At 54.3% G+C, this 15,182-nt stretch overlaps 1 protein-coding gene across 3 annotated transcripts in view; it reads right to left on the bottom strand.

The window, feature by feature from the left end:
• Nucleotides 1-3,398: 3,398 nt before the first annotated feature.
• The window catches only part of SH3RF3 (SH3 domain containing ring finger 3), a 384,655-nt gene continuing 372,871 nt past the window's right edge, over nt 3,399-15,182 (bottom strand). For 2 of the 3 annotated variants that reach the window (XM_087426348.1, XM_087426349.1), the window contains one exon: nt 3,399-6,518. In XM_087426348.1, the coding sequence (XP_087282474.1) occupies nt 6,350-6,518 (169 nt within the window). In that variant the 3' untranslated portion in view covers nt 3,399-6,349. Of the gene's footprint in view, nt 6,519-11,429; nt 11,619-15,182 lie in introns of all 3 variants that reach the window. The other variant, XR_015550333.1, reaches the window with a different exon arrangement.

Raw genomic sequence — 15,182 nt, 5'->3', positions numbered from 1 at the left:
CATATCTCAGATGACTGTCCTCAGCGTTTCAATTACTTGAGTCAAGAATTTCCCCATTTTACTTATTCCAGTGGGTTTTCTGACATTTTCAAATGGAAGGGCCCTGACTAATGACACTCTGTCACAACATTTCTGGGTATCTGGGATTTAATCTCAGCAGACCAGTTGATCTTGGTGTAGCCTGTCAGAGCACAGGACTAGTTCAGAGAAGAGCCAATGGCCAACACAGGTACCATCAACATAGACAAATAAAAAGTTGTCCAGGGGGCCAGCCCTGTAGCTTAGCAGTTAAGTGCACGTGCTCCACTACTGGCGGCCCGGATTCGGATCCCGGGTGCACACGACACACCGCTTGTCTGGCCATGCTGAGGCGGCGTCCCACATACAGCAACTAGAAGGATGTGCAACTATGACATACAACTATCTACTGGGGCTTTGAGGAGAAAAAGGGAAGAAAAAAAAAAAGGAGGAGGATTGGCAATAGATGTTAGTGCAGGGCCGGTCTTCCTCAGCAAAAAGAGGAGGATTGGCATGGATGTTAGCTCAGGGCTGATCTTCCTCAAAAAAAAAAAAAAAAAAAAAAGTTGTCCAGTCCTGGTCCTAGAAGACAACACAGAGGGACAGCCTCACCATGGCAGGGCCAGCCTTGAACATTGGGCGACAACAGCTAGACCTGAGTCAGGGCACCTCTAGCTCACAGGACCAATGCACTCCGTTGTGGGCGGCCAGATGTGGCCTCCTTTGAGAGAGTAAGAAACCATCTGCAAGGGCAACGTCAAGTGGAAATGAGAAGAGAACTCCAGCAACATGTTCAAATAATAAAGATCCTGACAAGATCCACAGAGACGGCGACTGGCTCTGTGAGGCCCGGAGCTGGGGCTGGCTTGGGGAGGGAGGGCCTCAGGGCCTCCGCAGCTTCCTCTGAGCAGCACAGGCTTTATGAGGGGGTGCTGTGTTCTACCTGGACATGTAGGGTCTGAGCACAAGGAGAGACAGTTATCTTAGCGTTGGAAGGGCCTGGAGGGGCTCCTGCCCTCGTTCCTGTAGTGCAGGCCCACGCCAAGCTCCCTGAGGCACAGCTCAGAGCAGGTCCACAACTGTCGACAGCCCCTGCCGGGGGACTGAGCACGGCTCCTCCCAGCAGTCGGGCCTGTGTGAGCCACAGCTCCACCACGTACCACTGTGTGGTGCTAACCAGGCACCAGGCCTTGTGCTCCCTCCGTTTCCCCATCCGTGAAACAGTATGACACTAATGCCCACCTCATAAGGTGGTTAGTGCTGACAGCAGAGTGAGTGTTGGCTACCATAACCGTCATTTTAGGATTTCTGCTGCATTCCAGAAAAAGCCAGAGACTGGAATTCAGAAGTCCTGGCTCTGCCACTCATTTAACCCAGAGCTAATAAAAATACTTCTCAGAGTCTCAATTTCTTCTCTGTAAATTGGGAATGATAAAGACTACACCTCGGGGATGTTGTAAGGATGAACTAAGATAATATTTGTGAAAATACCTCATAAATAAAGATTTGGGACAGTATCTCAGCCCCGCCATTTGGAGAGCCCCCAGGTGCTGGCTTGCCCCCCTTTAAAGGAAGCACACTAGGGAGAGACTCGCGGGAGGCCTCCTGCAGGCTTGGCTCCCTCTTCCGCAAATCTTCACAAGCCTCTGTTTAGGCGTTCCTCCCAGATTAGCCCCTCTCATTACCCACAGTGGTGTGTTGTCTTTGCAGCTCTGCTGAGAGCTGGCTGCTCTCCCTGCTCCCTGCAGCACCCAGTGTAGCTCTTCATGGGGAACTTTAAATGAAGGGCTGGCCCGTGGAGCTGCTCCCCTGGGAAAGAGGACCCAACACTCCCCCAGTGCAGATGTGCCACCTTGTTAGAGGCAGAGATGCAACCCCTGCTCATAAAGGCCAAGGGACTGAGGCCTCAACTGGGGCCCCAGCTCACTGGTGGACAACGAGAAACGTCTCTGCTACCCAGGCTGAGCAGTCGCACTGCCCTGACTCGCACACTGTTCTCCCCGTGAGTGTTAAACTGGTGAAGGGAAATTAGTCCTGTTTGCTTAGTGAGCATGCATTCAGGACAGTGGGAGTAGTTGCACGCTCTGAATGTAAAAAGGCACCAGGCCCTGAGGGGTTGCCATATCCAACTCTATAGTCAGGCTATCCCTGCCCAGCAGACCTGCTGCACTGGCCACCAGACACCCTGTCCCGACAGATTGTGGTGGGCACTGCACACCTACGTGTCCTCTGGCCCGTCTCCCCACACTGTCATGCGTGACACAGTATTTCTATAGAGGTTCTATATAGGTTTAGCACCCAGCTTTTGGAGCTGGTGAAATAGTCTCAAGTTTGGTGTTCCACTGAGCTTTGTGATCTGCAGCAATTCATGTCGGTTGTCTAACCTTGACTGCTCACCTAGCAGATGAGATAAGATCATCTTTCCCCATGCCTGTTGGGAGAAGTAAGTGAGCACGTATGTGCTTCCTCATGGTAGTGCAGGCCCTCACCGTCCTCCCCTCAGAACCCACGGTGTGCTATTTACTCTTATACAAGTTCATTTCACTTTCATGGAAGAGTACAATGGGTCTTTGCTAAGCTTCCTTCCAGATCAAGTATACACATGAGAGTCAGACTGTGGCCATGCATCTGGGCCGGGAAGGCGGGGAAAGCCTAGTTCAGGAAACACCCAGATGTGTTTACGGCCCACAGGGCAGGCCTCTGCCAGGGGTCAATCCGTCTGCCTGATTTGGGACAGGCCCACCGTTCTGGAGGTCAGCAGCCTCTTGAAGTCCCTCCTGTTGGTGAATTCGAGGCACTCTCCACCCCTTGCTCCAGAAAATAGTGCCCCATGGCTCGAGCACCCCACGGGCCAGACACACAAGGGCAGGGTCGTGAGTGTGCTGGTCAGGAGGTCAATACCAGGCACTCTTGGTTGACAGGGACTTGAATAACTACCAACACAAAATGCTTTCCCACAAAGGAAAGTGAGTCGTCTGTAGAAGGTCACCCCGCTCTTTCTGACAGACGAACCCCTGGAGGGGAGATAGAGGTCCTCCATGTTCTCTATGCCTGGCCAGCCTGTGACTCAATCTTACCATCCGTCCAGCAGATCTCTGGCCTGTGGGGGTATGGCTATCTGACTTTCCCAGTCTCCTCTGCAGCCCACCCCCCGATACAGACCCTGTGTCCCCCACATGGAAGCACTCTGACTTGGCAGCTGTCTGAGCCAACAGGCTGGCCACAGGGACACAGGATGGTGCCTGCCTGGTTCTGCTCCTACCCAGCCAGGTGTTTCTGCCCAGGCGCCCCAGCCTCTGCCCCCTCTCACTGCTCCCACCATCCAGACGCAGGACCTCTGCACGTTCATTTTTATTTAAGGACTCAGAAACACGGGCATCATAGTTCATCATCACTGTCAATTCTTCCAAAATCACACACTGACATTTGTGTATAACAAAAACACTGCGGGGTGTGTGTGTGTCTCTGTGTACTGTGCAAAGTACATAGAATTTCCCAGCCAGTCAGCTGAGCGTGTCTGGGCACTGGAGCCTGGCATTCATACCATGAGGCTGCTGGGGAAGGGCTTGTCTGCTGTCTCCCCACTGCACTCCTGTGGCCTTTTGGTGGCCCGAATGTCCCTGTCCCCTCAGTGTCCACCGACTGACCTCATTCAGTGGACTGTGGACTCTACTGCACTTCTCAAAGCAAGTCACCTTGGTTTGCAAATGCCACTGCACAACCAAGATGTGTAAGTCCCTGGCCCAGGATGGAATGTGAGGGTTTCAGACAAGTGTTGGTTTCATCTTAGTAGCCCAAAGAGTGTGTTCTTCCAGGCAAGACGGCCCGAAGGAAGGGTCTGATTCTGCTCCTGCTCTCGTCTGGGGGTTAAATGGTCATGAAGGCTGATGGGTCTGAATGAACGTGTTTGAAAACAGCCCAAAGCACAGGGGCTGGTCCTGCATGTCCCTGCTCTCTGGGAGCCCTGCCTGAAAGGATGCCCTCGTGCTGGCAGGCCTATGGCATTGCTTTCCTTCCCAAGGCAGTACACGCTTGTCCCTGACTCTGCCATGAGAGGGCCACCTAATACCTCACAGAGACAGCTGGTTACTTGCCCCAGCTCTCTGCTGTAAGGGGGTGCTAGGCCCCGGGGGGCTGCCGCCTGCCCCAGTCACTGGGCTGTTCAGCAATTCCTACCTACCACAAGCATCATGTGGGCGGCGAAAGAGGAAAGAAGATCCAAATTAGTCTGCTCTGTTGCTTGGTAACTGCCGTTGTTGAGAATAAAATGACTTTCCTTATATCTGGGGATTTCAGTCAGTTCTGGTTTCACTGGAGAATGTGTGTCTCCCTCAGCATGTTAATCCATGTGCGTTTTTGGTGATGACATGACTTGAAACATGCACATGATTTTCGTGCGTGGTAGGCAGCTAATCTGGCAACTGATGGCCAACGCATGGCCTCTGCTTGTCATTTACTCAGCGCACAGGCCTCCTTACGTTTAAATTGGACTTTTAAAAAATTTGATTCAGAAAAAATTTGTTAAGTCTATTAAATCGATTATCATCTGGAGAGAGAAAAAGAAGCTTTCTCTAGGCATGATCCCAGCAGCACCGTAGCCACCTGGCAGTGACAAACAGCCAAGTCACATTCCAAAATAGAGACTCTGAAAATAAGTGTTCCGTATTTCAAATGCATCATGCCAGGCAAGGGGATGGGTTTCTGGATTTTGTTGAATTCCTAGAAACCAGCGAGATTCTATGTTACCAAATGCTAATTTATTCAGCCTATTTAAACCTGAGGGATTTTGTAAAAATATAGAAAGAGCAGATTGATGAATTGTGACTCTGAACTGATAGGAATGCATTCCTAAGGTGTGCATCTCTGAGAATAAGCTGCCTCGAGACAGAGCTCCTCCCACCAGAGCTGGGACGCAAGCTGCTGGACTCATGGACTCACTTCGTGGACTCACTTCATGGACTCCACGGCGGGGAGGTCCGGGGACCAGAGCTGCGCCCTCTCCTCCCTGCCTCCCGGGTCCTGTGAGTCTGCAGCAATGCCTCAAATCCTTTGTTAACCTCACTGTATCTCTAGTATCGAGACCAAGGTTGGCACTGTCTGACAGAGGACGAGTTATTTACTAAAAAAAAACCAAGGAAAAAAAAAAAAGACAAAACCTTCACAAGGCAACAAATCTGAACTGTGGTAAAAACTGTACATTTCAATAGTGAGAAATCATATTTTGACAATGCTAATTGTAGTCATTCTCTCCAAAGCAATAAAAGGAAAATTCTGCCTTCCTGGGCTGGGGTCAACCTTCATGTTCTTTTAACTGCCACACAAAAGGTAATTATAGTGACCTTTCCTCAAAATGTTTCCAGTTCTTGAATAATAATTATCACTGTTTAGACAGAGGATGGGGCTTTGGTAAGGTTTAAAGAAATTGGCTTTTGCCAAACTTTCTCCAACCACCTAAATGGATTCCCTCTTATCCCACGGAGCGGTAGCCAACATTGTGATGGCGAGGACCTGGGCTTTCAGAGCTCTCCCAAATGCACATGGTACATATAAAAATTCTGCCCATTTGATGTCTCCTCACACATTTTTTTCTTTCAAGCTCAACCAAGTCATTACTAGTTTTACAAAAAGGCAGCACCAGATGTGTGAAAAATAGGGAATGTATGACCTATTAGAAATATATGAAGTCTAACAGTTATACATTAAAAAGATGTAAGAAAGAAGCAATGCAAAGGGACCGTGGTGGCAAAACACAAATGCTGCTTAGAATACTGGCAGGAGACAAAGCCTGTGGGATCCAGACCCAACAGGAGCCGTGGAGGGGGTGCTTTCCCAGGACTTCGGCCGGTGAAGGCCCCTGGGCCAGGAACACCCTTGGCTGAGGAGCCAGGCGGCATGTGACTGAGGTATATAGAGAGGTGATGGAGCAACGTGACCCCACGTGAAGCCCGGGGCAGCTGGCAAAGACATTCTCCAGGCTCTCTGGGCCCCCCGCCCCACAGCTGGTCCGCAGCTTCCAGCCCGGCACGGGCGGCGACGAGAACACAGCAGCTCCACAGGGCCATCAGCCACATCAGTATCGTCTTCCCTGTTCCGACATCTCTTTATAGTTTACACAGAGGAGGCATTTCGTGGGTGAGCGACCCCAGGGTGTGCTCAGTCAGGGGTCTGGGGCAAAAGCACACCCTTCACACCTCAGGCTCCGACCCCACCCAGGGGGCCCCACCAGGCGCCTCGGAAGGGACCTGGGACCCTGGGGCACCGTGGCTCCCTCTCCTCGTGCCCGGGGCTTCCCGGGGGTCTGCATCCCTGTGAGCTGTGCGGGAACGCGTCCTCAGAAGCTCTCCACGAAGCTGCCCGGGAAGAGGCCGGTGCGGCCGGTCCTCTGCAGTGTCCCCTTGTACCAGCCGTCCTCACGCTTCTTGTGCACAAAGACGATGTCACCTTCCTTCAGCTCGATCTCCGCCTCGCTCTGGGGTGGGTATGAGACCACCACGCGGTACCTGGGGGGACACACGGCACGGTGGGTGAGCCCGACCCAGACAGGCCTGCCTCCCGCCCAGGCCGCCTCTCTGTGCACTTCTTTTCCTTTTCCTTCTGATGTAAACTGTTGTAATTCGGGGCTACTTTTCCCACTTTAAAAAAAACTCTACTTATCTTTACTTTTAATTTTTCCAAAACATTTTAATTTTTTAAAAATAATTCTTCCCCTTGGTGTCCTTTTGGATACCAATCTATGCAGCTGGAATGTTTCTGCCCACGAAGCAGCCCCTCCGTGTGGGTCTCATCCTCCCTCCGGCCCAGGGGCAGGGGTGGCCGCTTCAGTCCTGACAGGCGGTGGGTAAGGGCAGGACACTGCTGTGTCCTCGGCTCTGTCCCGTCCTGGCTGCATGATCCTGGGCCGGCTGTCCTCATGAGTGTCAATGTCTCTGTCTGAAGAGCAAGCAAGTGAGGACACCTCTGGGGCGGTTGTCCCACATGATGTGTGAAGGTGTTTTGAACAATGTTGGTAAATGGTCACTCTTTTAAATGTGCTGCAAAAGTCACCCGCTGTTGTGGCCATAGCGCCTGAACGGCTTAAGGCACATCACAAATGAGGCCCGAGTTGTCATCCACCTCCTTCCTGCAAAACCTGGGCCTTCCCTGCAGCCTCCGAGGCCTCAGGAGAGTCCCGTTTTCAGATCAATGTGACATATAATTCGCCCAGAGACAGGAATCCTCCCCCGGGGACGCCTCTACCTGCTAGGGGCTTAGAGGGGGTGCTGCAGGCCTGGCCTCCCACCAAGCACAGACCCCCTGAGGGCCCCTCTGGGCCGCAGCAGGTCCACCGGGTGGGCAGGCGCCAGGCGCGGCCCCCAAAAGCTCCCCAGATCTGAGACAAGGGTCTGACCCTTTGGTCAGCACCTTGTCAAGGATCCAGAGTCCTCGGGTCAGCACAGGGCAGGCCCGACACCCCACCCAGGCCCCCCATCCCCCAGAGGAGGCCTCGAGGGAGGAGCAGGCAGCTAGAAAGAGAAGCTGCGCTCTCACGGAAGACCAGCCTTCTTCTGAATCACCACCAGGGGCAAATCCGCACAGCCCCCTGGTGCCGAGTCCCTCACTCTGCCCGGCCTGACAGGAATCGCCCACCCACCACTCCAGCCCACGTGCCTCCCCTGGCCCTCAGGGAACCGCAGGGGCACGTGTGCCCAACAGCTGCCTGGGCCCTGCACCCTTCACCCTGCGGCATGCAGGGAGCACGGACACTGCCCCCCTGCTGGGCACAGGTGAGCTGGGGCTCTGGAGCAAATCTAAATGTGGATGGGTTTTGTGGGAGGCCGGGTGTAGGTGCTCTCACTCCCTGAAAACCCCTAGCTCCAAGTTGCTACAGACACCCATGGGCTGAGGCGGCGCTGGGCGGGTTGGCCGGCAGGGCCAAGGTGCTCCATAACTGCTCCCCGACTGACCGCTGCTCCCGGACTGACTGGACAACGTCTCCGAGGGCTGCCTGGGACAGCACACACCCAACCGTTCTCAGACACATTCCCCCGCAACCTCACCACAGTCTCCCCATCACAGCCTCTCCATCACGGCCTCCCCATCACACGTCTCCCCATCACGGCCTCCCCATCACGGTCTCCCCATCACAGCCTCCCCATCACGGCCTCCCCATCACGGTCTCCCCAACACGGATATCCCCATCACGGTCTCCCCATCACAGCCTCGCCATCACGGTCTCCCCATCACGCATCTCCCCACCATGGCCTCCCCATCACGGTCTCCCGATCACGGCCTCCCCATCACGCATCTCCCCACCACGGTCTCCCGATCACAGCCTCCCCATCACGCGTCTGCCCACCACAGTCTCCCCATCACATGTCTCCCCATCGCAGGTCTCCCCATCACGGCCTCCCCATCACGCTTCTCCCCATCACGGTCTCCCCATCACAGTCTCTCCATCACGGACTCCCCATCACGGATATCCCCAGCACGGTCTCCCCATCATTGGTCTCCCCATCATGGTCTCCCAGTCATGGTCTCCCCATCACAGGTCTCCCATCACGCATCTCCCCATCACGCACCTCCCCATCACGCATCTCCCCATCACAGTCTCCTCATCACTCGTCTCTCATGGGTCCTCCAGGGTCCTGGCACTTGCCCCACTCGGGCTCCCTGCTTCACCCTTACTCCTCTTCAGCCTGCTCTCCACTCAGCAGCTGTACAAGTGAAAACACAGGCAGAGATCATGGCCCTCCTCTGCTTAGAACGTTCCAATGGTTTCCCATCTCTCAGAGTAGAAGCCAAAGTTGGGAAACGGCTTCTGTGTTCCCATCGCCCTCTGAGCACGTCGGTGCTCTGCGACCTCCCCCAGCTGTGGCCCAGGATGCCCACCTCAGGGCTCCTGTGCTGGCTGTTCCCTCTGCCCTGAAAGCTCTTCCTGTCACAGCCACCTCAAGCCTGCCCCTTCCCTCCCTGTCCCTAGAGCACTCCCACCTTCGCAGGCCCTGCCATTACCTACTTACTGCACTTACTGTAGGTCTCTCCCCCTGGCAGGCAAGCCTGGTGATGATGGCAGGAACTCTGGCCCTGGCTCCCTGCTGTGCGCTCAGTGCCGAGAGCAGGCCCAGCACACAGCAGCAGTTCAGCGAAGAGCTGTCCAGTCAGTTCACTGTTAGCATGTGCTGGAGGGCAGGCTGGAGGCCTGGAAGGGGAGCTGCTAGGTGAAGGGTAGAGCTGCTGGGGGGTCAGAGGAGCAGAGGCAGCAGCAACCGGATGAATGCCAGCTGGGGGCCAGGAGCTCTGCTGCTGGGAGGAGGGGGAGGCTGGGCAGTGGGCAGGGCTCCACCATAAACCTCCCAATAAACTTGTCTCATGTTCACTGATGACCCAGGCCCCAGAAGGCCATTGCTTCTTGCTCCTCAGTTATCAGTCCAGCTGCCACCCCTCCTGTGGGCAATGGCAGATAACAGGAGTTGAGGTGTGTGCAGTGGGCTGGGTGAGGAGAGCAGTTCACGGGGCTGCCTGTCCTGCAGCTCCTCTGCTTAGGGGCTGAGGCCTGTCCCTCTGCTGTCCCTGCCCTCAGGCCTGCAGCTGCAGCTCCTGTGTAGTGGTACCTGCCCAACTCACAGGACCCCAGATCCTCTTCTTGAGTCTTGCAAACCCCAAGGTGGCATCCCCCGAGTGGGCAGTTACACAGATTACACACTCCCCATTCTTCTCCGCCCGGCCCTGCCTAGCAGTCTCCTGGCTCTGGGCCCTTCCAGCTTTCCCTTCCTATGAAGAGGGCTACCGAAAGCCCCCAATGGAGAGAAGGATCCTGACAAATTGCACGGGCAGCGGTGGCCTGACCTCTGTTAGAGGGCCACCCTAAGGAGGCCCTGCTGTCCCCTCCTCCCGGGCAGTGCCCAGGCCATGGTCCTGGCCCACTAGCTGGGTGGGGGAAGGTGGGAGAATCCTTTACCCTCAGTCTTCTGTGGGCTGCCAGCTGGCTGTGAAAGCTTGCCCCTGGTCCCCGACTCTCTCATCGGCCACAGCCACACAAATGGCCCCTGAAGGAGATCATCCAGGTGTCGCGGCAGCTGGCTGCCCTGAGGGTCCTCAAGGGGCTCTATGTTTGACCCAGTATATTCTGGTCTTTAAGAAACTAGGACATTCATTGTAAAACAAAAGAGCTCCTAAGACAGCATTTCTCAAAGTGTGGCCCATGGGCTTTCAGGACCCTGGGTCAGATTCCTGGGCTCCATCCTGGACCTACTTGAGAGGCTCTGGCGGAAAGGGGCCAGGAATGTGGATTTTCCACAAATCCTCAGGCAAACGTCTGCACGCTGCTGAGAATCAAGGCGCTGAGGAGGACGTCACCCTTCCTCAGCCCCACATGCTCACACAGCCTGCGGCACCGCCTGGCTAGGTCAGGACAGGGAAGCCGTGGTTTGGGGCAGCTGGGGCTGGCACTGGGGCTCGGATGATGCACAGGTGGAAAAGACCAGGCCCAGCCCTGGCAAGCTCCCAGCCCCACGTGCCCCAGGTGGTGAGAGCAGGGCAGAGAGGAAGGCGGCTCCTGAGGCCGACCTGGCAGGTGTGCAGGTATCCTGCTGCCGAGGAAGCATGGCTGGCCAGGCGCTCTAAGTGTCCCGGAATGGCCACGGGTGCAGGAGGGTTGGGCCAGTCTCCACTGCCATCCCTGGGGCCAGATGCTGGCGTTCAGGGTGTGGAGGAGAGGGAGGAAAGCCTAACTCCCACCCTCCTCCCAGCCCAGCAACTCTGCAAACAGCTGCCTGCCGGCCACTCCCCGGAGGAGGACAGATGGCCGCCAGGATGCAGCAGTGGTCAGTGACATCAGCCAGCACTCAGACTGCGCCATTCCCACACCCCCACACTCAGGCTGTGTGTGCCGCCACGAAGACCAGCGCCGGTCCTATGTGGCTTTCTGCCTCCTCCACTCCTCTCCAGACACCTGCCTCCGTCTCTCAGCTCTCAGCTCTCGGGCAAAGGGTGAGAGGGTTTCTCAGACTCCAAACACAACTTTTGGCTTTTGCCTCAACTGCCAGATGTGAAACAAACCAGCAACTTTAAAAATGTAATTTGTTAGGGGGACAAAAGGTAATTTGGTACTTCTGAGCAATTCAATGATTTAATGAGCCCAGATGGATGATGGGGGCTGAAGGCATATGAGATGAGCATTTAGCGTTTCTGTCCAGATCATTCCAAGACTCTGAGCTATTCTTCCTGCTGCATGAAGTAACTGATACTCCCTGTTATGGACACAAAGGGCCAAATGAACAGTTAAGGACAGCAGCTGCTCCTGCGTCACGATTGTGCTGTCATAAATCAGTAAGAGCCTCTCCTCTGCAGAGCTGAGGGTATGTCAACCATAGCTGATTGTCAGACATAAGACACGGGGGAGCAAAAGGCTCAACATCAGAGTGAATTCTTACCACTGCACACTGCAAGATGCTTTATGTGTGAGGTCTGGAGCGTTCTCCTCCCGTGGTGTCTGCTCCCTTCCCTGACAACGGGGTCACAAGGGGACCCTCCGGGCGGTGGGCTTCAGGGCTCTTGCTGCAGCACAGCTGAGGATGAGTGGTCTCCGAGTAGGTGGAATGTGATCACAGAGAAGTGTCCCGCTAGGAACATGGAGATGAAAACGACACGTCTACACCCTGGACACTGAACTCTAATATCAACACAAGTGTCAGTTGCCAATTGCTGCTGTAACAAATTTCTCCAGACTTTGGGCCTAAGACAACACAAACTTCTCATCCTGCGGTTCTTCAAGTCAAACGTCCAACACAGTCTCACAGGGCTAACATCATGGTCTCGGCGGGGCTGCCTTCCTCCTGGAGGCTCTAGGGGAGCAGGCGTTCCCTTGCCTTTTCCAGCTCCCAGAAGCTGCCCTCATTCCTGCGCTGGAGGCCTCTTCCTCATCTTCAAAGACAGCGAGGGCGGCTGAGTCCTCACAAGGCATCGCTTGGACCTTCTCTTTGGCCTCCTTCTCCTACTTATAAGGACTCTTGTGGTCACGCTGGGCCTGCCCAGATACTCTGGGATAATCTATTTTAGAGTCAGCTGGTTAGCAACCTTCATTCCATCTGCAACCTTAATTCCTCTCTGCCATGCAGGGTACATAGTCACAGTGTTTGATATTATGACCTAGATGTCTTTTGGAGTCATTATTCTGCCTAACAAGACACATAATACATCAAAACAAAAATCTTTTAAATCCTAACAAAGCCAAACAACTTTTAGGTCAGCAATAGGTGAGGCTGGACAGATTGATGTGTGAACACACGGGACAAAAAGACTGTGTAGATCAACAGGGGAGGAGGCTGTGCCAGGCAGCACTGGAGGCATCATCATCACCATCTTATTATTAGTGTGGACATCATATCGGATAATATTATTATATACATCATTTCATGTATTATTATTGTTATTGCTGTTGTTGTTTTTATTTATTACGCATTCATAATTTCCTAGGTATTAATCTAAGTGTTTTACAATATTATAACTATCAGGTAGGTATTATCATCCCCATTTTACATATGGGGGAACTGGGACTCAAAGAAACGAAGGCACTTGTTCGGGGTGAAATGGCTGATAAGTGGCAAGTGTGCCTACTGCTCAGAGCCACTGTGCACTATTGCCAAGGAGCCAGGAGGCAGGCGTCCAGAGGATGGGGTCAGCTAGCTCAAGAATTCAGCCAGACCTGTCTAGGGTCAGCACATCCCTGTTGGGGAGACAGGGCATTAGACAGTTTTAGCCGATCCCATAACTACACCCCTATTATGAGTTCCCCAAGCAACTTCCAGAAACTTGGCTCCCTGCACACTGTCAACAGGGCATGAGTACGTGTAGACGGCCCAGGAGTTAGGCTAGGAAGGGATGGGAATTGCACTGGGTCTGCACATCAGGCTGTGGGCTTGGCTCCTGCAGGTCCTCTGCAGTCAGGCCTCCAGGTAGCTGATGTGCAGGCCTGGCCAGCCCAGCTGGGGGCCTTCTCCACGTTGGCTCCCCTCGGCAGCCTCCCGCTACAGCACGCTTCAACTTGAACTTCCTTCCTCAGAGCAGTTAGGAGAGTTGCTTCCCTGGTCTTCTCAAATCCTCCGGAAGAAATGGTGAGACCCGAGAGAGGCTGTACACAGGAGGCGCCCAGACACACAGGCAGCAGCACCATGGTCCACCGGGAGCCCAGCCTGAGCCAGGGCAGAGGGCCCCCCCTTGGCATGTTGGCGCTGGAAACCTGGAGTCTGAGCCCCCGCCTGCCCTTCACCCATTTCCCACCCCGTCATCACAAAGTGGCCGTGCCCACAGCAGCACTCCACAGACACAGGGCCTCCGGGGCAGGGATTCCTGTCCCTGCTGCTCCCCTCAGCTGTGAAGAGAGTATTATTCCCCAGCCTGCAGAGCCTGAGCCCAGTGCCATCTGGAGCCGCCCCACCTGGAGAGGAAGCATCTCCACTGCCACATCCTCGGCTCCACCTGCCTGGGCGCCCGGGCGGGAGGCAGCCCCCGGGCTGCACTGGGGGAAGGGAAGCAGCATGGTGGGGCTCATTAGGCATTGGTTTGGTTTCAGGCTGTATTTTGAAAACTCTCATCACTAATGAGCTGTGTAGAGTGCTGGGGACAAGGAAGGCACCAAGAATCTCCGGGTATAATTCCTCCCAATTAGACAAAATATTCAGAGGTTGGGAGTAATTCCCTGAATTTTCTAGTGAATCATAGACATCCATGGTTTTTCAGAACAGGGTCTTTTAAGATCTTTTACTGAGGAGTTTGAAAGTTGAGGGATCTGGGGAGGACAGAACGCTAGGGGAGACATGGGAGCAGCTTAGAAATATCTAGAAGTCTGTCATTCTCAGGAGCCACCAACTCTGTGACTGGGGAGGGGGGATCCACATTCAGAAATCACAGGCAGCTGGGGGTGGTCCCATAGAAGGAAGAAGGTTCTGAAACGGAAGAGCTGCCCAAAGTTGGGGGAGGCTCCCTTGGGAAGGGAAGTGGAGGAAGAGAGAGAGGGAGAGAGTGTGTGTGTAGGTGTGTGTGGTGTGTGTGTGTGTGTGGTGTGTGTGTGTGTGTGGTGTGTGTTTGTGTGTGTGGTAGGAATCCAGTCTTCTAGGGGCCCTGGACTTGCTGTGGGACGGGTCTTCACTGTACTGGGTCCAGCCATGACTGGGTCGGGCCCACAGGTGCCCCTCAGATGGACAGTGTTGCTGCTCCACTGCGGCAGATCCAGAAGCTGACACTGAGAGGCTGGCAGGGCTGTGACACGCTCGTACTGGTTACAAGCTGAAGACCCCTGGATCCCTCTGTGGACCAGGTGAGCACATGGGTGATGCTGGCCGTGCCCCTCACACAGCAGGCAGAGCCCGGGCTCTGTTCCTGCTCCTGAGGGAAAGGGCTCAGCTCAGTCCCTGGCTTGGCAGCTAACTAGTCACCTGGCCTTTTATTCAACCTCAGTTTCCTCATCTATAAAACGAGGACACTGAATTCACAGGGTTCTTGGGAGGATTAGCTGAGATAACACAAGGCAGTGGGGAAAACGCTAGCAGATGCTAAGCTGCGTGCACGGCATGGCCATCCTGGATGGTCATGGCCAGTGTCTACAGCAACTGTTGAGTGTCCTGAGCATCACCCCTGCAGAGAGCTCAATGAATGCTAGCTAGTATTCTAAAAGCAGGTGTCAATACAAACTTACACTTGACCCGTTCATCAGAAATCCATAAGTGCCGGCCCACAGTGTCCCTCCACCGCCCTGGAGAGAGACTTGTTCTCTCAGTGACCCTGGATCTCAACGCCACCCCATCAGCTCAACTCCAAGGACATCATCTGGACCAGGGCTTGGCACCCTGTGGCCTGCAGCTAACTTGTGTGGTCTGAGAGCTAAGAATGTTGTTATACTTTAAATGGTTGAAAAAGAAATCAAGTGCCGGCCCCGTGGCTTAGTGGTTAAATGCGTGCGCTCCACTACTGGCGGCCCCGGTTTGGATCCCAGGCGCGCACCGACGCACCACTTCTCCAGCCATGTTGAGGCCGTGTCCCACATACAGCAACTAGAAGGACGTGCAACTATGACATACAACTATCTACTGGGGCTTTGGGGGAAAAAAAAGGAGGAGGATTGGCAATAGATGTTAGCTCAGGGCTGATCTCCCTCACACACACAAAAAAACAAAAACCCAAGTATCTTT

Source organism: Ceratotherium simum, chromosome 40 (genome assembly GCF_057802395.1).
Source record: "Ceratotherium simum simum isolate JZ-2026a chromosome 40, ASM5780239v1, whole genome shotgun sequence".
In the NCBI taxonomy this organism is placed as follows: Eukaryota; Metazoa; Chordata; class Mammalia; order Perissodactyla; family Rhinocerotidae; genus Ceratotherium; species Ceratotherium simum.
Note: the sequence above shows the minus strand (reverse complement) of the source record. Positions and strands in the feature narration are given on the sequence as shown.